General features: G+C 43.1%; 1 protein-coding gene across 4 annotated transcripts; it reads left to right on the top strand.

Moving 5' to 3' along the window:
• Nucleotides 1–420: 420 nt before the first annotated feature.
• Nucleotides 421–23,248, top strand: cers1 (ceramide synthase 1). Of its 4 annotated transcripts, none has more exons than XR_004795751.2 (8): nt 421–1,715; nt 14,513–14,672; nt 16,518–16,698; nt 17,140–17,301; nt 17,432–17,579; nt 17,734–17,897; nt 19,138–19,313; nt 21,017–23,248. XR_004795751.2 is itself a non-coding variant. In XM_035648328.2 (7 exons), the coding sequence occupies exons 2-7, from the start codon at nt 14,558–14,560 to the stop codon at nt 19,178–19,180; spliced, it is 813 nt and encodes a 270-aa protein (XP_035504221.1). In that variant the 5' UTR covers nt 421–736; nt 14,513–14,557; the 3' UTR covers nt 19,181–23,248. The 4 variants fall into 4 exon arrangements, 2 of the variants coding, with proteins under 2 accessions (XP_035504221.1, XP_035504220.1); XR_004795752.2 differs by having other exon boundaries at nt 19,138–21,152; nt 21,249–23,248; XM_035648328.2 differs by having other exon boundaries at nt 421–736; nt 19,138–23,248.
• The last annotated feature ends 2 nt before the right edge of the window (nt 23,249–23,250 follow it).

The raw sequence follows: 23,250 nt of genomic DNA, 5'->3' as shown, positions 1-23,250 counted from the left end.
CATTGTCAATCTATCTGATGGTTTTATTTAGTTATCAATTGATTTATTTCTGGTTTATAAAATGTTCAAAAATAGAGAAAAATAGCCAGAATTATTGCCTGGAGCCCCAGCCACATCATATTACTCATCTGGGTCTTGTTTCCCCCCACAACCCGTTTATATTCCATGATCCACTGTGTACAGAAGACTGTCTTGACACCCCCCATGCAATTTGCTTGGGACCCCCAAAGTCCCCTGAAACGGCCCTGAGTACAGTGTTCAGAAAATATGAAATTATAACAGAACAATGTGTAGAGGGGTCGAGGTGAATCGGGGCCATGATTTTGAGTCGAGTGATGAAACTGTGAGGTGAGGTTTCCTGTACGTCGTGACATGTGACTGTGATGTTGTGTGTAGTCCTGTACGTGTACTGTCTCTTTAAGTCATCGTTTAAAATTTAGCTGGGGGATAAAGAAAAGAGAAGAAGAAAGCGGTCCTAGTGACGTCACGCCCCCCTCCGCTCTCTCTTTTTCTCATAAACGAGCCTCGTCCTCGTTTCAACGGACCAGTCGATTTCCGTTGCCCGGCGGAGCGCGGTTCGTCAGAGCGCCGACACGTTGCCCAGCGGCGGCAGATGAGGAGAAGGAGACGCGACCGGGAGACGGCAGCCTCTTCACGTCGGGACCATTACCTTCTCGTTTGACGCTGTCCTTTTCGCCGGTGCGCGTCTTGTGACGGCGCGGAGACGTGACATAAGGCGAGTAACGGACTGATGTGAGACCGCGCGACACGACATAGCGGCGCAACAAAAAAAGCCGCATGTTGTCTGACCGGGCTCGACGCTGGAGAGGCGACGGCAACCTTCACACCTCCGGTTGAATCCGCTCGCGTGCGAGTGCGCGCGCTCCATCACGTCTGAGGCTAATTTATTCAAGTAGCGAGCGAGCGAGCTAGCTGGGGGGGCCGCGGCCAGTGCGGGCTGCTTCACCGTTGTGTGCGTTTGATTGACTCTAGCTAGGCGGCTAACCGGGAGGACGCGCCACCACCGAGGAGCCCGTGTGCGTAGCGGAATGATGACGATGATGATGATGATGATGATGAGAGGAAACCTTCACCAGACAGGCGCCAACGGCTCAGATTAATCGCCAAAGACACATTTGCTAACTGGTTTGTGTGATTATCACATCCAGACACGAAGCCCGTGCGTCCGCTCCGACCCGGCGGGCCCCGCAGTCATTCATAAAACGGTCCTGGACGCGGAGGATGGAACATCTCTGAATTTAGACAACAAAGCATTAGGCGGCAGAAGGGTGTAAGCCGGTTAGATACGATCGTTTGAGCGTTTTAAGGCGAGCTAGCGAGCTGGTCGACGGATTAGCCACACGGTCTGGACTGTGCTGCGCCCCGGACTCGCTCAGTCCCTCAACTGGAGTCACCTCGTCCCGGTTTCCACGCTCTTGTCCAGCCGTGCGCCGCGCCGCGCCACGATGAGCGGTCACGCCGGGGACGCCGGCTCGCCGGAAGTGGAGCCCATGCCGGGATACCTGGAGCTCGTCGCCAGAGCCTCGTCGGTCATGCTGGGCGCGTGGAGGGAGTGTGGCTCCTGCGGGCTGGAGCTCTCCAAGCGGACCCTCCTTCACAACGCGTACATCACCTGGACCGAGATCGCCCTGTTCTTCTTTTGCGCCTTTTTGTGGACGCAGGTCCGGCGGGGATTGACGGAGAGTCTGTTTGAGGTGGGTGCCACAGAAGCACAACACACGCCGGTCCGCCCCGGAGATCCATGGGTAATTTAATTGCAACCCTTAATGAATGGGTTTAGGAGCTAATTTCTCCATTTGAGAGTCGCAGCGCCGCGGCGGCGTGGACCGTGCCACCGGCCCGAGGCAGGTGAGCACCTCTATCACACGTGAACAAATGTTGGACCACTTGTAGGTTTGAGATGACAAGACCAGACTGGAGGGAGGAACTGCTTTACTACAACCATGGTGTCAGAAAAATGTACCTGAGCCCCAGTCTACAAAATATAACAACAACAACAACAAAAACCCGTTGCTGCTTTAGCAGAGCTCTTCAGTTAGGTCCTGTCAGTTATTCAAGATGGTGGCGGATGTAGTGCGGTGAGGAAATATACACATGTAACCCAGTCAGCCACTACAAATATATGCGGTAGCTGTCATCAAGACAGACACTTCTCTCTCTCTCTCTCTCTCTCTCTCTCTCTCTCTCTGTTGGATATGTCTGCAGTTGGTAGTACATTACAGTAAATCCCCTAATCTACACACTTCGTTGGGCAAACATTTGAACTGAGAAGGTTCAATAAATATTACTATTCACATTTCTGTTGTGCATATTCCGGTAGACTGTTGTGTAGTGCATGTAATTCCCACATGCAGCGCATAGAAAGCTTTATGGCTGGTTTTGTTGCCAAAGCCTTCTTCAAATATCAAGCATTTTGGAAGCCAAGTTTTTACATATTCAAATAATTAACAATATGTAACTCACCCAAAATGTGATGTGTGTGGGTGTTTTTGGAGGGCATGGGAGCAAAGTCATTAATTGCATTATGTCGAATTACAAGTGATGCAGACGCCCCATCCCCCCTCCATGTCTCTCTGACACAATATGGACAAATGCAGTCAGTTAATATATAGTACATTTTGAAATAATACCTCCATTGCAGAAAAATCAATGGAGCAACCATTTTTAATATAACTAGACAAGAAATTTGCAAGTTTCACCACATTTATGCTAAAATAATTTAAAAGTTGAACGTTACCATTAAAAAATTCTTGAGCTTTGGTTTGCAACTTTCCCCCCAAATGGCCTCTTACACTCGTAAATATTACATGAAGTGATGACTTCCTTAATTTAATAGTCTGCAAAGTCTCAGTTACCATATCTGATTTATAGTTTCCCACAGTTTCAACTTCTTCATATTGCCTAATGCGTTTACAATTTTGAACTGCTACTTAAATTAATTCACTAGCTTTATAATAGGAAATGAGACCGATAGACTCAGGCTGCTACCATAAAAGTAGAAAATTGCCTTCTTTAAGTATCTAAAGACCTAAAGAGTGCACTTACAAGACTGCAGTGTATCTAAATGCAGCATTATTGTATTGTTTTTTACATCAACATGTTTCCCTGCGGCCAGATGCTCAAGCTCAGTTTGGCCCTTTGCCAAGGTGTCCTACACTGCCCAAACCTTTCCAACTCCTGAGCACCTCCACCAGGGAGGGGCCCTTTCTCCACACATAGCCTGGAGGAGGACTCTGGCTCCTTACACTGCCATCATTGTGGGTGGGGGTGTAGTGTCCACATGTGCTACAGTTATGCTTCGGAGATGACACTATGGCATTACACTCTTGCTCAGTGCACCTTGTGTGAAGGCAGATGTGGCCTGAGAATGCAAAGAACATGGCCTGTTTTGTGTGGATGGACCCTGGTGGAGGGCAGGATACTGTTAGTTCTGTGAAGGAAGATGTGAGTTTTTTAACATAGATGAATTCAGAAAACAGTCTGCGTGCTCTTAGTTATTTAATTCCACCTTTTTCATTGCTCACATTAGGGATGAAGAGGGCGGGTTCAGTGTGAGGTCAGATGTGCTCCGCTAATGCAATATGAATATTGCTGTTTCACATCACAAAAGACGAGCTGTCAGAAGATTACATCCACAGCATTTGAGGATTAATATGAGCACAGCATACGTTAATGACCTGAACACAATGGGATATTTTCTCACTTGTTAATTTCAACATTGAGTAAACCATAATGCATTTAACAACCTGTCAGTAATGATTGAATATGTGGTTTTCACAGTATTGAGGTAAACAAAAGTTATGGGCTGGGATTTTCTGTTAAGTGGAAATTTCAGAACAATAAATGACAGCAAACACAATCATGAGCACACATACGTAAACATGTGCGGCGCTTATGAAACCGTATAGATGGTCAATGTTAGATGCGGCACCAGAGAACAAAACACTGTGATCGTGTCCTGAGATTTTATGTTGACTTTGTCATGTGATCTGAAATGTGAGATATAAAGGCCTGTTCCACTGACATGCTATGGAAACACAATTTAGGGACTTCAAAGAATGGTGCACCAAAGCAGCTATTTATGCATCAATCAATTGCAGAGATTGATATTTGGTTTTTCAGATTATGGTCAAGTTTTTTGTTTCTTTTGTAAAATCAAATTATTTGTAGTAGTTACTGGGGCAATTTAGAAAATAACACGTTTCCTGTGTTGTTACTTACAGGACTCACAGTTACATTTGAAGAATGAAAGTTGACCCACTTACTCTGTTCTTCATTTTCCACTGTGCAGATCACAGCAACAGCAGGAACGTTTCTGGGACATTGTCTGGTGTCTGGGTAGAGCATGCGGGAGGCCGATGCGGAAAATAGTAGTCAAACTGTGGTGCGAGCCTCTCTGCTGGACCTGCTACAAGAGATATTCATTCATCTTTATTTTGGGAGAGTTTTATTTACAAAAATAGAGGCAACAAAGTCACATCTACAGCTAGAGAACAAGGAAACAAGGTCAAGCTTGTAAACCCGGAGGTGTGAAGAATCTTTTTTTCTTTGGAATTGGTCTGGTTGTGTGTGTTTCAACCTTCCTGTATTAGTGTCAGCCAAAGAAAGAAGGGAAGCAAAGTTCCACATGGTGCCATCAGTTCACATATGAATGAGCATGCTGTAGGGTGAGGTAAGGCGAGCGCGTCGGGGGGTGGGGATGACCCCGATGCACGGTCCTCTGTGGTTGAGTCAGTGGTTTCGTTATGTTTCACATTCGGTTTGATGCTCGAGCGCATAGATTACAGCAAAACCTTTTCAGGTCAAATTAAACACAACTTTTTGATAAGCCACTTGAGCCCCCGCTGTCTCATAACTACACTGGTGCATCATGTTCTTATGCACTGGCTCTTATGACACTGAAATTTTAAAATCTCTACAGTATAATTTATCGTTTTTAGCGCCACACTCCACATACATGCTTACCAGAGTGTGTGCAGGTTTATGTCTCTGTTTGCTGGCACAATAAAAGTAGCTTTACATCTGGTGGGTTATAGAGTTGTGCATTGCATTTATGAACATGTATGTGAGGTTTCAGATACATATGTTTGTGTAAATGTTTTCAGGCAAAAGCATTGCACGTGTCACTTCCTACTGGCCTCAGTAGATGGAGAGAGTGGATGGGTATGGAGACGGGGGTGGGAAAGGAGTGAGAATAGAAAGATGGAAAATGAGGAGATAGGGTAATCAGAGAGGACGAATGAACAAATAAGGACGAGGGGGGGCAGGGGAAGGAAGGAAATGAGGAGAGAAGTGGGCTGAGGGATGGGGTTGTTTGTCTTGGGCCAAGCCTGCTGACTCAGCATGCAGCAGGGAGACATTAACGCAATCACACGCACACACGCATGTTGGTAAAAGGACACGCACATGCAACTTCTGCAACGGCAAAGAAACTGTCCACCACCCAACTTTTCTATCAACCATGTATTTTGAAAGAGGCAACACACACACTGCTCAGTATAGAAATACAAGGCAGGAAGAGGTCAAAATCCTCTCAGCAGCAGCAGCAGTTTTTAACTGCTGTCATAAATGCCTCTCATAGCCCCTCACACACACACACACACACACACACACTGAAGCGGTCACTGAAAGAGGCGAGCAGTGTGCTTGCCAGCTCCAGCCTTGTTGCAGAGCTTATCTCCCTGCGGAGGGCTGCGCAGAACCTCGCCCCGCTGCTGTTGTTCTAGCCCCGAGGTCTGACAAGGCCCCCCGACCCCAGATCCTAGATCACCCTTCACTAAGCCCCTGCTCATTACTGTGCATTAGAGCCGCAGAGAGAAACCTGACACTGGATTTGTGGTTAAGGGGAAGTGCTGTCCATTCAGCCAAAAGTGCCCACTCAGGTGAAACTCGCTCGTCTTTTTGACACCATTTGCAAGCAATCGCTCTGAGGCTTGGTTATTGTAAGCCCCCTCCTCTTCTCTCCTCTCCTCTCTCGTGACTCAGCGATGGGTCTAATTCATCATCACTTGGCGAATTGGCAAGCAGGACTTTTACCATCACCTGACACGTGATCTATGGCTCTGTGCGGTTCAACCTGTCATACATCATAAATACAAAGCACTTAAAGTTCACAAAACTGTCAGCACCACTGTTTGACACAGCGGTTGTGCTGCCATTAATCATAATTTGTAACTCTTATATTTAGGGTCATACTTCTATAAAAATCTATATATTTTGGTCTTGGACAGTTGAATAAAACGATGCAAGGTTTCGCTCGTTATTTGAAAAGTTCATAGATTCATCAAAAGACGAGACCTAATAATTGTCATATGAATCAATTAATAAAATCATTCGTTGTGTCTCTGTTCTTATGTTCTTCATCAGGTCAAAAGCGTCAAAAATGATCCTGTATTTAATTAAACAGTAGAAGCTTTTTTCACACACCATAATGTAGTTATATATGTAACGGAGTGTTAGTCCACTTAAAAAAAAGATTTCAAGAATAAAATCGTCATATTACTAGAATTTAGTCAATTTAATTTAATTTAATGATATTACATTTGTGATGTTCAGAAAATGTAACATTATTTTAGGCTCTGTCATTTCATAGAGAGAGTATCTAAAGATCAGCCTGCTGCCTGCATTAAATGAGGAATGAGGAAGTTATACTTTAGTATAGGTTTTACAAATAATGAAATACTTAATATTTTGGCGCCTCAGCACCACATGGAAAATATTGTGCAAGAAAACAGTTCTATCCTGAACAGAGAACCGTACTGACTTGAAGGAAATTGCCTATTTTGAGGAGTGAGAAATGGCTCCAAATATTTTTTATAATATTACAATCTCTGAATTGTGTTTCCAAGATATGGCCCTAATACTCCATACTCCACACGCCTGGAGATGTTGTGATCCTGAACACAAAACGGACACTAAAGGAACAAACAGAGAACGGCTGGACGTGCTTCAGCGTGGTGAATCACAGTCGAAGCAGCCACATTTCCATCAGCTACAAAGCGGGGTCATGAATCAGCTCTTGTTTGCAGACTTTGACAGTGAGACACTCTGCTGGTCAGCTGGAATGTGACTTTGAGGCCTTGACTGTGACAGAGCCGCTGTGACCAGCCTCTGGATCTTTTTCATCTTCCTCTCAATTTCCGTCTCACTTATTTTCCTGCTGATAGACACAGTGGACAGTCGTGGATCTGTCCTAACAAGGCCAGTCTGTCAGAAGAAATCAAAAATTATTTACATACATCATATTTCCTGCATCATGTTTTATTTCATACACTTCTAGGCTGTGTGTGTGTGCTAATGGTTCATTCAGGTCCACAGTGTGTAGATAATGATTTGGTTATCAGAAGCATTCTTGGGACATCTGTTTCTGTCCTTGTCTCTCTCCCTGTCTTTCTCTGTCTCTGTCTTTCTTGCTGTCTTTCTGTTTCTCTCTGTCTGTCTGTCTTTCGGAGAGACTGGTACATCCGCATGGTCTCACACTAAGAAAGGGAGCACATTCCTATACAAAACGTGATCCAGATAGTTGCCTGTGGCTTTCCTATTTGTCCTCTTTCCAAAATTCACCTTGACTTACTTTTCTGTCTGTCTCCTGCATCTTTCTGTCTTTTTAATTCTTGATCTAATCATTTTTTAAAAATCTGTTGTCCTATTATATCCCCTCCTCTTTCTAGTCCCCAACCACCATGTGGTATTGGGTTTGCATAGCCACATAGCTAGTTAGCACAGATGCAGACCCATAGGGGGAATTCCCTGACATGAATGACAGAGGTTGCTCTAACAGAATGACTGCAGCCAAGGTGTGAGTCAGAGAGACTACACAGACCACAGACTTTACTCTTCAGAGACATGGTGCTTTGGCAAAGAATGAAAAATGTCTCCTTGTGGAGATGATCAATGCCTAAAACTTCTTCTCCAAGTTAAAATGCTTGGACGTTTTATCTTGTAGATCTTTTGTAAGAGTAATAGCAGTAACCAGAGTCTTTTAAAGGTCTGTGAAAGGCAGGCGAAATTTAATTATATAAATATGAGGCCATTTTTAATTAAACTGTCATAATACACTTACAGTATATTTATATCACTTCATGACAGTGATTTTGGGATCAAAATGTTTTATGATTAAGTGTCAGGGCCATTAAAATTATTGAGAGCAAAAATAGATACAGAGTTACATTGTTGGATGAACTGCTCAGGTATGTACTCCCACTGTAATCCATACCTGAACCAATAACCTAACGTTGATCCATCTGATCACTGTATTGAACTCCTCAATAGATCGTGTAATGAGGCCTGTCTGCAATATATGAGCTAAAATCATCAGCTTGAGCTGAGCTTTTTCTAATTTGTAGAAGATTGTTACTGCACTGTACATTTACTGTACAGAATTGCACAGCATGTTATTCTGTAACATTTAAATTCAGTTTCACATCTTTATGTTGTCTGGTCACATATAGTAGATTGACCTGTTGACGAGAGAGACACACACACACACACAAACACACACACACACACACACAAAGCGCATACACAAGTATTTATCCTCATCCAAAAAAATCTGTCCTCATTTTCTGTGTTGCCAGTGGCATGGATACTGCATTATGAATGACAGCCATATGTCTCCTAGCTGTCAGCTTGAGCAGAGAGCAGCTTGACTGAATATCTTAACACCTTCTTGCCTCATACCTTCATCTGTCTTATTTTTCCTCTCTCTTTCTGTTGCTTTTACTACTCCAGAAGTGGGATTTGGTTCCTCTGCAGAGTAGGGACATATGAAATATGCACAGACAAAGACTGATACACCACTATGATGATGATATGCTGTACTTAAGTAGTCATCAGCCATAAATAAAAACCACATGACTACATATAACAAGATTGATGATGATCAACAGCATTAAATAAAGAGCCAGGAGTTAATTTGAGAACTAAATGAGGTGTTAATGCCTCAACTAGGATCAACTAATAGGCTCCACCTGGTACATTGTTCTCTCTCTCTCACACACACACACACACACACACACAAATGGGAAATCATATTTATTCCCAAACACTCAGACAGAAGAGCTTCATTTCTTATTTGAATATATTTAGTTGTTAGGCACTGAAACCACTGCAGGTGTCATGTTGTGGTGTGTTGTTTACTGAACATCGTCTCATTCATGGCATTTTAAAATGTTCCTAATAATGTCTGCATGTAGCGTAGCTAGGTTTGAAACTGGTCACTGCAATGGTCAGAGGAACCCGGTGTGATAAAGTCAGCAGAGTCAGGTGTTTCAGACAGTGTTTTTCCCATGCCATTACAGACTGCTGTTGTAAACTGTGGTCAGTTACTCACTCATGGATGCTATGTGGGTCATCAGTGCTCGTCCACTCACGTACTTGTGTGCAAATCAGTTTTTTTCAGTGACGACAGTGTCTGGTCTAATTGTTGTTTTAATCAAATCAAGTTCAAATGTTCAGCCAGCCATCAGTATTCCAGCAGTGTTTTCCTGGTGGGCCAGTCGGATCCATATGGAAAGAAAAATCACCTCTAGTATTATGCTACCTTTATCCAGATGTTGTTGTTTTCCCTCAAGGTCCATACGACTGGGCACTGATTATTTTCTCTGTTTTCACATTCTGCCTTTGCAAAACTTCACTACAGTGCATTTCACCTTTAATTTGTCTGAAATGCACATCGCCAAATGAAATGAACATAATTGCTTTTTCAGAAGCCTAATGGAAATTAACAATAAGTTGAGCACAGAAATCAGTAAAGCGGTAAATATGGAGATTGTTGCCGTTTTCTTCCCATAGGAACAAAAAATAACCCCCACTACATAAATATGAGACACTCATTTCCTGTGGTGAAAGCACACAGGCCTTAAGCGGATGACATATAACATTGGGTGGCCATTATCTGCAATATAGGTGCAAAGAACGGGGGCCTTTAAATGCATCTTTCTTGCCTTTCTCTTTGAACTTTTTTTTCCATGTGCAGGAGACACTGAAACAAATTCCCCTCCTGCTTTCATCAAGATAGTTCTCCCGCTGCTACATCAAATATATTTAAATGAGAAACAGGTTTTAAACCAGGTTTTTGTCCCTGACCTGACTGGTACATGTACATGTCAGGAGCAGTGCGTGCTTGCATGCGTGTGGTCCTCTTCAATTTGATTAACTTACTGAGTAATCATTCCTCTTTGGTCATGGTGAGATTATTGTCACAAGGACATCTTTTTTCTGTAGTCCCTTTCTTTTTATTGAGTCACATGCAGTGCATGAGTATTTTAGACCCATTCACTTATTTCACATTTTGTTATGTTACAGGCTTGTGCTGAAATTCTTTCAATTAGTGTCTCTTTGCTGCCAAAGGTGCAAGTGTAGACCATAACTTGAGGCTGCAACATAACAAAATTATGCTTTTTTTTCTAAACGTGAAGGGGTCTGAATAATTTCTGAATGTACTGTACATAGTAACAGCTGACTCATATCCCAGCATGCATCACAACTGTCCATCAACGTAGCCCGCTTCCAGTATTTGGCAAAATATTTGCGTAAGGGGCTATAATTGAAAAAAATCTGCCATTATTCAACATCACTGATTTTTTATTATTCATTTTATGTGTATAGAGTCTTGGCAACTACCCTCCACCCCAAGGTCTGTAAAAAGACGTCCACAACCTGAATTGGGATTCAAAAGTGACACTGAGGCGATGTGGGTGACGCTAGACGTGCAGAGCTAAAGGAATGAAAGAGGATGTGTGAGAGAGGGAGCCTCATTGAACAGATCCACACATGAGCCAGAATCCTGACTCACTGCCCCAGTTTATCTTCTTATGCAACAGGCCAGCGGACTCCATTCTCTCCTCTCTTGTCGCTTGCTTCTAGGAAGGGCAGGGGGGGGTTAGAGAGTGTGGGGTGAAAGGGAGCGCAATGTTGGTGCAGCTGCAGCTTAGCAGGGAAAGAGAGGAAAGCAGGGGCGAGGAAGGACTCAAGTGGAACAGAGATGGAGACCACACTGTAGGGCTTTGTCAGCATCCCTGCATGGTTGCCAAGGCAACCACTTATTTCTCAACTAGTCTGTTTCACGCAGCCTCTCTTCCTCACACAGACATTTCCTTGTCATTTCTTCGCTGTTTCACTTCCATTTTCTTTTCAGCGTATATACGTTTAAGGCTGCTGCTCTGTCTTCAGCAGGGAGAAAGAGACGAGGCTGGACGGTGAAATGAGAGCTAGTGAAGCCCGGAGCGAGAGAATGAGTTCAGCCTGTCTGTCAGAGAGAGAGGGGAAGAGAGCGGGGAGCCGCTGAGCGGTCATAGGTCCCAGCTGAGTGTAATTCAAGGCTCCGTCATTTATCCGACAGAGGACAAGTGGATTATCTCAGTGTCCTTGACCCACTACTGCCGCACACTGTAATGCTAGCATAGAAAACTTAAGGGTAGATGTATGCAGAGGGAGGATAAGACCCAGGGAGACAGTGGGACGGTGGGAAACAGAGCGGCAGGCTCTCAGAATATGGCGACATGTCATAATGTCATGTGAACAGAATAAAGCAACAAAACAAATTTAAAAATGGACAGGATGACAGAAGAATACAGACTGTATTTACAGTAGATTGTAATCGATTCTTATCAGAAACAAACACAGCAGAGCAGTTCATAATGCTTTGAGGAAGGACTTAACAAATATGTTGAATCTGTACTGACAAACACAGTCAAACTGTAGAATTTTGTTACAAAGTAATTTAGCGCAAATGTACTTGTATGTGTTTGTTTGGACAAAGCCGTGCTTCGTAGATTAACGTCTCAACTTTTTCCATTGGTTTGTGCCAAAAGTTACGTTTACCTCTTTCCTGGATTCCTTATTTGTTTGGCCTGAGTCCTCCATGTGGGCACATTTACTACATGAATACAGTTGTCCTGTTGAAATGAATGAGCTGAGGGCTGCTAACGTTGGTCTGAACAGGGCTTGCAAACACCTGCATGGTACATGTCATACTATGATATTTCCAACTGCACGGTGTCCAGCACCAGTACAGTCTGCAGTAGAGCAGATTCATTTGGCTTATGAACTGATTGAGAGTGAATTCATTGTTGCCATGATACCAGAAGCTTTGTCAAATGTGAGGCTTTGCTTCTTTTCTTCGTCCTGTATGACAGAAAAGAAAACATCTTTGGGTTTTCAACTGTTTATCAGACTAAAAAAACACAGCTTGGTTTGTTGTGTCTTTTGAAGTCCTGATCTGCAGAAGTATGCCACAATAAACTGTCACTTCCCCATTTACACTTTGGGTTTGACACCAAAATGTCACTACCTAAATGTAGAAGTGGAGATAGTGTCGATGACACAAGCAGAGAGGATAGATATGACATTATAGAGACAAACAGTGGATGAAGGCATATGGAGATATAAGTAAACAGAACTTATAGAATGTAAATATTGGAGCATTAGTAAGAGATGTGACAGTTATGAGGCGGCAGTAACGGTGATTAACATTTAAGATAATGAGCAACAGAGTCATGGCTGGTGTTTTGCAGGAACCTGCATCAGCTTCGGTTGTATTTTTTTTGTTAGGCTTATGTCTTCGCGTGTGACATGGTGGTGGGGTGTATGGGGTGGTGGAGGATTGGGGGGCCGCTGTGTGCTGACAGCTGGCTTCTATAAATAAATGTCGTAGGCAGGGGGAGACATGAGGGTGGAGAGAGAGAGAGAGAGAAGGTGGAGGAGGAGGATAGGAAAGGGGGACAGGGGACGGGTGGGCTGATATAGAGGGACTGATACAGATGTACGGAGAGGCTTGAAAGAATGTGGCGAGCCTCCTGCGATCTGGGCCATGACTTTGATCAACGTGCAGCAGAACCAATCAGCAGCCCCCAGTAGGGTCATGTGCTGATGCCTGCACGCTGCCTGTCTTTCGTTACGTGTGTCGTGAATAAACCACAAAGGGTTGTGCTCTAACATTTTATCTCACATCAGTGTTGCTCTGTCAGCGTCCTTCCCTGTCTCGATTTGACTACTGTGTATATGCACGTGTGAGTGCGTGTGAGACACACCAAAGCCAGAAAACCTCAGGAAAGAGAGGGAGACAAAAGGAGTGAAAGTTAATTTAGAAGCAACAGATTGAAAACTGGCGTCATGGGACAGACTTTATATTTCTATTCCTTATATTTGTGCAGACTATATTTTTTATAGTTTTTACGGTGCGAGTTGTGTACCTATACCTGCTGCTGAAACCGGAATTTCCCAGTTTGGGGATCAATATAGTGCATCTATCTATCTAAAGTGTTTGAACAGGAGCCTGTCACAGTAAGACTACAGGTTAACGCGTAGCCGTGGCAACACAACTTGTCCATTCATCTGTCATTTAATCGCTCACTGTCGACTGGCTGCTTGGTAACAACTGACTGAGAAGAACTGTATCACTGACACGGGCAACTTTCACTTTCCTGCCTCCAGTTACACTGTTACACAGCTTCGTGTGGGCGTGCGTGCGTGCGTGCGTGTGCGTGTGCGTGTGGGTGGGTGGGTGGGTGTTGGCGTTTTGTTCCCCGTCTTGGCCCAGCTATGAAACACTGAACACTTGCCCGTCTTCCTGCACAACCTGGTGCACCTAACTTTAAATGTATCCGTCTGCATGCACAATTTGTGTGTGTGTGTGTGTGTGTGTGTGTGTGTGTGTGTGTGTGTGTGCATGAGGAGCCTTCGCTCTGACTTCCTCCAATTCTGCTTGCATAGCAAACCATAAGCAGACTTGTGAGAGACAGTATTATATCAGCACGTGTTCGTAATGCAGCCGAGATAAATACTCATATGTTTAAACAAACATCCCCACACTGTTAGTAGCAGTGGCAGCATGCCAAATAGTGTGACACTTTCAATTGACGTCTCAGAATAAACCACTATCAGTATAAATAAACAATCACCTGAAGTTTATTCTCAATAACACTTAAGTGTAACTAACCACAGGTCCATGAGCTTCACTGTGTCGTCGTTTGTGTTTTTGTCAGTTGTCTTGTTCAGATTACACTGTGGTCTTGTCATCTGTTTTAAAAATGTAACCGAAGATTAAATGAACTGTGCCCTCTTTATTTGAATGTGATTGCAACAAGCCAAAAGTCGTATATCTCTAAATCACCCCGCTCATTTGCATTTCCGAAGTTGAGATTTGAATATGTATAAAATTGTGTGGACAGTACAGCTCTAAACAAAAGCAGTCCTTCACAACGAAACAGAAACACCTGAATGATTTTCATCTCAGCTCCGAAGCCACGAAGCCGAAACACAGACTGTGAGCAATATCTGAAGTGAATCGTTCATGTCGCCGCACACTGAATTGAAAGCTTCATGATGGTTTCACATCACTGTTGAACTGTCTTAATGAATCAGTTATCCCTGCAGTTCATCCAGCTGCTCGCCTGAAGGAGCAGCTAAATGAATCCTGATTGTCACTTCCTCACACTTCCTCCCTCCTTGACTGACTCCCGCTCTTTTTCTTTCTGCTCTGTCGCCGCAGCCTTTAGCACAGTGGTGCAGGCTGCTGCCCAAAGATGCCGCCAAGATGCCGGAGAGCGCGTGGAAGCTGGTCTTCTACACCATGTCGTGGTCCTACAGCAGCTACCTGCTCTTCTTCACCTCCTACTCCTTTTTCCACGACCCGCCCTCTGTCTTCTACAGTAAGATACACAGCAACACGTCATGTCAAGTTGTGTAAAGTTCACGTGTTTAGCAGTTTTTTTTACGCCAATGCGTCTTTAGGATCTGTTCAACTCGTCTTGTCCTCATTGCCTTATGATAAAAGATGAGCTGGGTAAAACAAAACCAGAAAAGAGTGTATTTAATAGCACTGTAACCGAGCAACACTCTTAACGACCCGTAAGTGTAGATAAGGTATTTTAATCTCATGACACAGCAGGCAATAGATTTGTACAGCGTGGTTAATGCATATTCTGACTTGTGAGTTGATGGAGCCTGTCTGTTATACTGTAATCAATCAGTGGTGTAGTTATTGATCCAAAAAACCCAGAAAACGTTTTATTTACTAGGTCAAGTCGAACATTACACTGAGAAAGTTTAAAGTTATACAAGTGAATAAATCATCAAACAACCCAACTGACAGCAACATTTTATGATATAATTCTTTAAGTCAGCAGCGGCTCGGCCGACGATGCCAGGTTCATCCTGAATAGCTGCATCACTTCCAATATCTGTCAGCCTGAGATGTACAGGAGCAGAGTACTGGATTGTTAGGCAGAGAGAGAGACGGTGAGAGTTTCGAAAATGAGGAGAAATCTTAAGTAACGAGTAGTGAGGAGGAGCAAACTGTGTGTATCCTGCAGAAAAGAGAGGAGGGAGAAGAAAAAAAAGCTTCATTCAGCAGGAGAGAAAAAAAGGGCTCCAGTTCCCATGCCTCCCCTTAGCAGCTCTCCTGTTGTGATCCATCTAGCAGCCTTCTTCTCAATGTTTAATGACGGAAGGTCCAATCAATAAACATTACACGCGGCCTGAGCGTAACCCCATCCCACTAGAGACAAACCTCACTCAAACATCGCAAGGGAAGTTTTCCGTCCAACATCTGATAGGTTTCAGAGAAACGAGCCTCGTGGCCTGGACATAGATTTGCTTGCGTAACATGTGGTATTTTTAAAAACCCTGTAATTATCTGAAGGGTGAACTGGATCCCTCACATACTGAACACACCAGTCGACCCTTCACATCTGGTATCCACCCCGGAAGTCACTGTGTACAGTTCAGTATCTGGAGATATTGTTTTTTGTCCAGATGGATGTATATTGTTTATTTAACAATGATCCTGCTGCGTATACGACATATTCATCATCTGCAGGAGATTTTATTGTGGGACATTAACTGCCTTAAATGTCCTTAGATTTATGATTTATTTTGAATTAATTAGTGGACATAACTAAAAGTTTAAATGATATAGAAGGAGACAGGTTAGCTGTAAATTTATTTATATTTATACATATATTTAAAAAACACTCTTCTTCAAAATTATTCTGATAATATGAACTTCATTTTAAATCTGCATCTGGATGGAGTAATTTTCAAAAATGCACATACACTATTGTTTAGAAATTATGACATCTATAATGTCATCACGTTGCTTTTGTGCCACCTATAGATATCAAGCCATTATATTTATTCATTTATGGTTGTTTATGTGGAATAAACCATGATTACAACATCAAGTTAAATGGTACAGTTGGCCCATCTGCACATTTTATGTATGACCCACTCAGCTCTTCGTGTTTTAGAAAAAGTGTATAGGAGAATTGGTGAAAAACATATTTTTTTCTCCATTTTTTTGTCCAGAATTATTATTTTTTAGCTTTGCAGTCTTTAAGATGAGTTCAAATAACGCGCCTTACTAATGTCCACACATTGTAGTAACAAGATAAGTAGAAGATCACAGTTAAGAATCTCTTAAGCTGCTTCAAGAGATCTTTAATATTCCGCGTCGCGTCCTAATCGCTCACCGTGTCTCCGTCCTGCTCCTCCAGATTGGAAGAGCGGTATGTCAGTGCCTACAGATATCGCCATAGCCTACCTGATCCAGGGCAGCTTCTACGGCCACTCCATCTATGCTACAGTCTACATGGACGCATGGAGAAAGGACTCCACGGTCATGGTGGTGCACCACATCATCACTCTGGCGCTCATTTGCTTCTCCTACGCCTTCAGGTATTTTTCTTTTTTCACTCAGTTGAATCTTTGGACCCGTTAAGTCGAGAAATACGTACTTTTGACTGCAGAACAGAAATAAGCGTGTCTGGTTAGCTGATTTTAATTTGTCTGGTCGGACCACCCAAACATCAGCCCTGAAACACACAATATTAAAAAAATGAACACAGTGTATGTATGCAGGGCTTTGTGCTTTCTGGCTGCAAATAAAGCAACTTTGCAGAAAAAAATTGTTTAGAGCCACAGGTGAGCAGATGTAGTACAAAAAAAAACTGAGGCAGAGCTTGAAATAAATTGCACCACTGCTGCTGGGATTGTTTGTATCTTTTCTGTCTTTTGCTGACTGCACAATATCCCTATGATCTACCACTACATATTTATTAAATAAGGTTTTGGCTGAAATATACACACACTTTGAACTGTTTGTTCCCTGCCGCTCAGATACCACAACGTGGGGATCCTGGTGTTGTTCCTCCATGACATCAACGACATCCAGCTGGAGTTCACCAAGCTCAACATCTACCTGAAGACCAGAGGTGGAGGCTATCACCTGCTCAACGACATCCTCTCCAACATGGGCTCCGTCAGCTTCAGCATCACCTGGTGAGGCTCAACAAATACACACACACACACCCACACACACGTGTGATCTTGACAGTTTCATTATGTTTCTGTCTTTTGCCTCTTATAGATGATTTATAGCCATGTATAATGTTTGTGTTTCTGTTTCCAGGTTCTGGTTCCGTCTCTACTGGTTCCCTCTCAAAGTGCTGTACGCCACATGTGTGTCGAGCCTCCAGTCTGTGCCCAACATCCCCTTTTACTTCTTCTTCAACACTCTTCTTCTTGCCCTGCTGCTCATGAACATCTATTGGTTCCTGGTGAGGACACATAGAGAGAGACCTATACATAAATACTGGTTTTAGGATTTTATTTATTAAACTGCAAAGCCTTTACAGCTTGTGTTTGTTTGACTGCCACAGACCCAATCTGATCCTTTTTGCATTTCCTGTTTTCCACCCCTCTCCGTTGCAGTTCATCGTTGTGTTCGTAGTCAAGGTACTGAAGGTGAAGGAGGTGAACGACGTCAGGGAGTACGAGGACGAGGACGGCAGCAAGGCGGCAGCGGCCCGGCACAAAGACCCTCAGGCAGCAGACGACGATGACGATGATGCTGGACATCACAACTCTGCCCAGGGGTGAGCGGCAACTTCAGACGCTGTCACTAGTTTAATCTGACACAGAGACGTGCCGGCAGCTGTTGACAGGGTTACACTTTAAATACTTTAAACGGTAGGTTTATTTTTAGTAGCAGGCAGTTTGGCAGGAAACCAGACCTGCTGATTTTAGATGCTATTTGTTGAATTTCTGCAACACTAAATGATTTGATTTTGTTCGTATGTGTCGGACTGGTGCCTTGTGGCAGGAAGTTCTCTCCATACAGACAACTGTGTAGTACTTCTGTAATGTAGTCTTTTCCTTTTTTTTAAAGATAAAAATAAAAAAACACTTTTACTCCATAAACTTCATATGCCATATATGGCACATATGACACATGCCACCATCAATGCGAGTGGCATGTGTCGGAGCCTCTTTAACGTGATCTAATTTGCTAACAGTATTACCACCACTTAAAGGTTCGGGTCAGCGGTTCTCCAAGAAGTCTGGTGATATTTGAACTCAACAGCAAAACAAATGTTATTATCATTGATCTACAAGAGGAGATGCAGCAGAAGATCGTAGTGCGCTGTCATTTCTTTTTGTGCTTTTTCTTTGAATTTAAAAAAAAAATCCCATCAAAGAAGCCACTGTGTTGAACAATACTTTTTGCCTAACGTGTAAAAATGAGAACTGAAACCAACGTATATCTGTTTGTGCCTCTTTTTATCTGAAGTCGTGGATTCACCGTGTGTTTTTTTTCTGTGGCGTTGCCCTTTGGTATCTGACCAACGTTTGTTCACCTCTTTCATCTTCTGATGATAATCACAGCGGCCTTTGACCTCGGCATGTCTTTAGACCCTGGGACTGCTCATCACCTCGTCCCCCACGCTCTTAGAATAGTTAGAGAGAGAGAAAAAAAACCATAAAGGCCTAAACTGTCCTGTTGTGGTACAACCCAAAGATTTGATAACTCCAGCAGATTAAGAGTTTATCCCTGCCGCCTTCTCCCCCATTTTCCTAAAAGCAGGCGCCCCCCCAGCTTGGGTAACAAGCGGCCCCTCGTAGGCAGATGGGATCAAAGAGGCTGAGACCATATGGACATGTGATTATGTGGCGCTCCTTATCGGACCGGCCTTGAACGCCGCTGATATCCCCTCAGCCGGCTAATTCCTCACATCTGCTGATCGCCTCACCCACCTGACCTGCTTATCCTCTCCTCCTCACGCCCAACAGTCCATCAGCTCACTCCCTCCCCCCCCTCTCTCTCTCTCTCTGCAGGAAGCACGTGCAAAACGGGGTCACCAAGGAGAAGCATCTATAGTGGGCTCTTTGTCGCCACCACCTGGCACTAGGCCACAAGTGCAAGACAAGACACCGTCCTGGGACGACTCACACCCACAACGTTGCTCTGAAGGGAAAGTGTCACTAAAAGAAAAGGAAGGAAAAGATACCAAGTTAGGGTGCAATGAGGTTTCTATTCTTTAAAAAAAAAGTTGTTTTAGAAAATTTGATTTCATCTCACTGTCGTTTTGTTTGCAGACTTGTTTTTATCAGAGCACTATGAATGTGATTTCAGGTGACTTTTTATCTTATTGTTGCCGACGTTACATTCACTAGATTCAGTAGAAACGCGGCAGGCCGGGCGAGAGCTCGGGCTGCGAGTCTCATATTAACTGTCGTCACGTTTCACAGCACTGCAGCACCTGGACAAGGGAAAGGTGGAGGACTGTTGTGGGTCTGTGGACACATCAGTAAACCCCCGTAGATAAGAGAAGCTCTGATTCTGTAAAGGGGGTGAATGTTTTCCTCCTCCTTCCATTTTTCAAACTCCACCCCCCCCCCTCTCCTTAGACACGAGGAGAAAGAACTAATGTAATCAGAGGGAAACATTATATTGTTATGAGAACTGTTTCGGTGTCTGCAGTGATGCTGGAGAGCTTGTCTGGCGTTGTCTGGTGCCGTTACACCACATGTATTGATTTTCATATCACTGCACAAGTCGGTGGTGGCGACTGCACAGCTCCGCTCCCCCTGCGTCCAATAGCCTGCACGGAAAAGCCACATAGCTGTGTGTGTGTGTTGTGAACGTGTGTGTGTGTGTGTGTGTGTGTGTGTGTGTGTGTATGAGTCTTTTAAACTCACAACATTTCACCTCTCAGTTTGTCTCTTGTACTGATGATCAACAGGCGTTGGGAATATTCACTTTGTATTCCTGTACAGAAAAAAAACAACTTCTTCTCTTTATCCTCTATTCCCTAGTTTGTATTGCGAATCACCTGCTGCTGCACATGAAGGCATTCAAGCTGAGCGCTGGTTTAATGACAGCAAATAGCTAGAATTGATTGACTGGGTTTTTGTTTTTTTAAGTCTCATCCTCATGGATTGATGGTCTTTAAAACAATAGGGATTTGAATTACATTTATAACCAGTTCTCCGGTGGTGGCGTAGTCTTATCATGGTCACAGGAAAATGGGGAAAAACAAACAGCCCAGAACTTTGTTTTAACATAAGGGGGGAAAGGCATGAAATCATTATGTATGCGCGCACACTACGGTATTTAGGAATGCATGACATCGGAATGATTTTGCAAATATGCTATGAAATTGTCTTACAAAACAAACGTTGAAGAATAAAAAAAAAAATCATCTATGTAATCAAATGTCTTCATAAAGGCGAGCAGCGGCGACCACTGAACACACATGGAGACCGACGTCTGCTTTTCCTAGAAATCCCAAACATCGGAAAACTATTTCATGTGACCGTTGTCGACTGTGCGTATGTTTGGTGGAAACCGCTGCCTCGCTGTAGAAAATAAGGGATGTTTCTACTCTTCCTACCTTCTCGATCAAATTCAAGCTCATGTCTGGATGAACCGCAGGCTTGTGCTGCCGGAGCAGCCCGCAGATGTCGTCTGTCTGTAGGAGAAGGTTCCGCTGGGTTTTTAGTTCATGTTTAGTTCTCCTTCCACAATCCCCACCTCAGCTATTCGTTGCTGGGTTTTTTTACACTCAGCTATCACTTTTATTTACATTGTTATTGCTGTAGTTCAGGTTTTAATTGTTGATTTGTTTTTGGAATTGCTGCTGTTTTTTTCTCTGAGAGCACTGTTTGTATTCCGGTTGATTTTCTTTTTTTTTTCTTTTTCTCTGCTGTGTAGAAATCTGCTCAGATCAGATCAGATGTTTCCAGGGACCAGTGAGAGCCATTCGTTCACCTGCATTAACAAAAACATGTTGTTTTTATCTGAATGCCGGCTCGCGCTCTTTTCTCTGTAGTCGTTACACATCTGTACTGTAAGTCACATGGTTTCTCCAATATGATGATGTGTGTACTGTAACAGAGTCCAATGGCTGGCTGTTTTTTTTGACTACGGATGGTGTTTCTGGCAGGAAGTGACCTCCGCTGTCCCGACTGCTCAACCGTGAGACCAGAGGATCCATATTTTGCTGACTTATTCTTATGAGTTTTGTGATGACAGGCAAGGAAAGTTTGCAGCAACCCCACAGACACCTGACACCTGCGACGTGGATCAGGTGCGACTCATCTTTCAGGTCTGATACGGTACTTTGTGCAAAAGGCCTCTTCAGTTTCTCCACCTCGCTCCCACTGTCGCACTACAGACCGTGACGTGTCGGGGTGGGCGATATGATGATGTACGTGTACCATGAGACAGTTTAAATTGTTCTATCTCATTAATGTCACGCTAACTACTGTAAACACCTCTGGGTGTGTCCAGAACAATATTTTTAATCACTTTGTTGTTGTTTTTTTGGGCATTTTAATTCAAATGTTCCGAGTGCTTGTCGTGCATTCACGTGCTCCTCGGAGAGGCCTCGTTTCCCGAGTTGGGTTCTTCGTGTAATGTGCAAAAAGCATGGACACGGGAACCAAATATGTTGTATTTGTGTTTACAGCATTTAAACAGGCTCTTTCCATATGTGCACAATAACAAAGAGCAAAAAAACAAAGGATCAGGTGTGATGGGCAAATTCATAATTAAAAACTTGTGCACCTTAATCACAGAAGCATCTGTATTGATGTTGGACGTGACAAAAGTGTAACATTCGACACGTTTGCATTAAAAGCTACTATTAAGAGCTGATTTTAAAATTACGTTGATATGTTTAATGTGTATGACGTCGACAACTCAGGTACCAAAATTATACTGAGTGGTTGTACCGACTGGAGATGGCATTCACCCGAATTTTACGAGTCTGGAACTAATTTTTCCGATTTGTCCGACACCACGTGAATGCACTATTAGAATTTTTTTTAATTATTATTTTGCTTGATTACAAACTGCATACACCCTTCAAACATTGTGACATCTCTGTCGTCTTCAATGAAAAAAAGAAAAGTTTGAATTACCACACATTGACTTTTTTTTAGAGCCGTGCGTTGTGAAGGATACCTCTCGAATGTCTGGGACTCAAATGACTTTTCTCTCACATGAAATTATCTTCCTACACATCCGTGTAAGATTTGTGATATTACCATGTATTCTGTAAATCATGAAGAGGCTTTGATCCATATTGCCCACCCCTGACTTCTACACAGAACTGATGAAACCATCCAAAATTGAACAAAGAGTCAAAGAACGTCACTTAATTTTTCTCTGAATGGATTTCACTGATTCTCACTTACATCATACTTCATCTTTGGTGAAGTTCAGTTCACTCAGACAGCACATGTATGACGGATTTATTCTGAGTGCATAAGTCAGAGTGCGTATTTAGCATCTTACTCGGGGGATAGAATCAGGGAGTGATGAGGAGCATAGCATTTATATTGTGTTGGAGTTTAATACAGTTGGTGTCTTGGATCTTGACTAAAAGATCAGGGGAGTGACAATATAGAAAAACTAAAGTAGCAGCTCAGGCAGAGCAACCATGTGTTGGATGTTTAGTAAATCTATGATAATACAACTTGAGCTGTCCGGAGTGACTCACGACATCTTGACACAAAGTATCTGCATGAACCCGTCGATTGTGCCAAAAGACAGACGGGCAGAGAAGCCCTGCAGGTATTCTTTATAAATTGCACTGTAATTTATTAGTTTTGTTTTATTGTTCATTAAAAGTTGGGAATTAGAAAAAGGGAGAGGGAGAATTTGGATTTTTTTTTTAAAATGACTTTCTGGTTAGAATCATTATCCAAATCTCTTAAATTCAAAGTGTATTTTAAGAATAGATTTTTTTTTGTTGGACAACTTATACAAACTGTACAAATTCCCCTTTTGTTTTTCCAACAGTTTCTGTAAACAATTTTAGAAACTCTTCTAAAATCGGACCTGATTTTTGCTCTTTTGTAATAGTTTTAATATCATCCAGCCAATGTTATAGTTTCATTCCCCTCCAATTAAAATAAAAAGTTGTTATCAAACAAGGGATG

This window comes from Scophthalmus maximus, chromosome 13 (genome assembly GCF_022379125.1).
Source record: "Scophthalmus maximus strain ysfricsl-2021 chromosome 13, ASM2237912v1, whole genome shotgun sequence".
Lineage (NCBI taxonomy): Eukaryota > Metazoa > Chordata > Actinopteri > Pleuronectiformes > Scophthalmidae > Scophthalmus > Scophthalmus maximus.
This window is presented reverse-complemented; position numbering and strand designations above follow the sequence as displayed.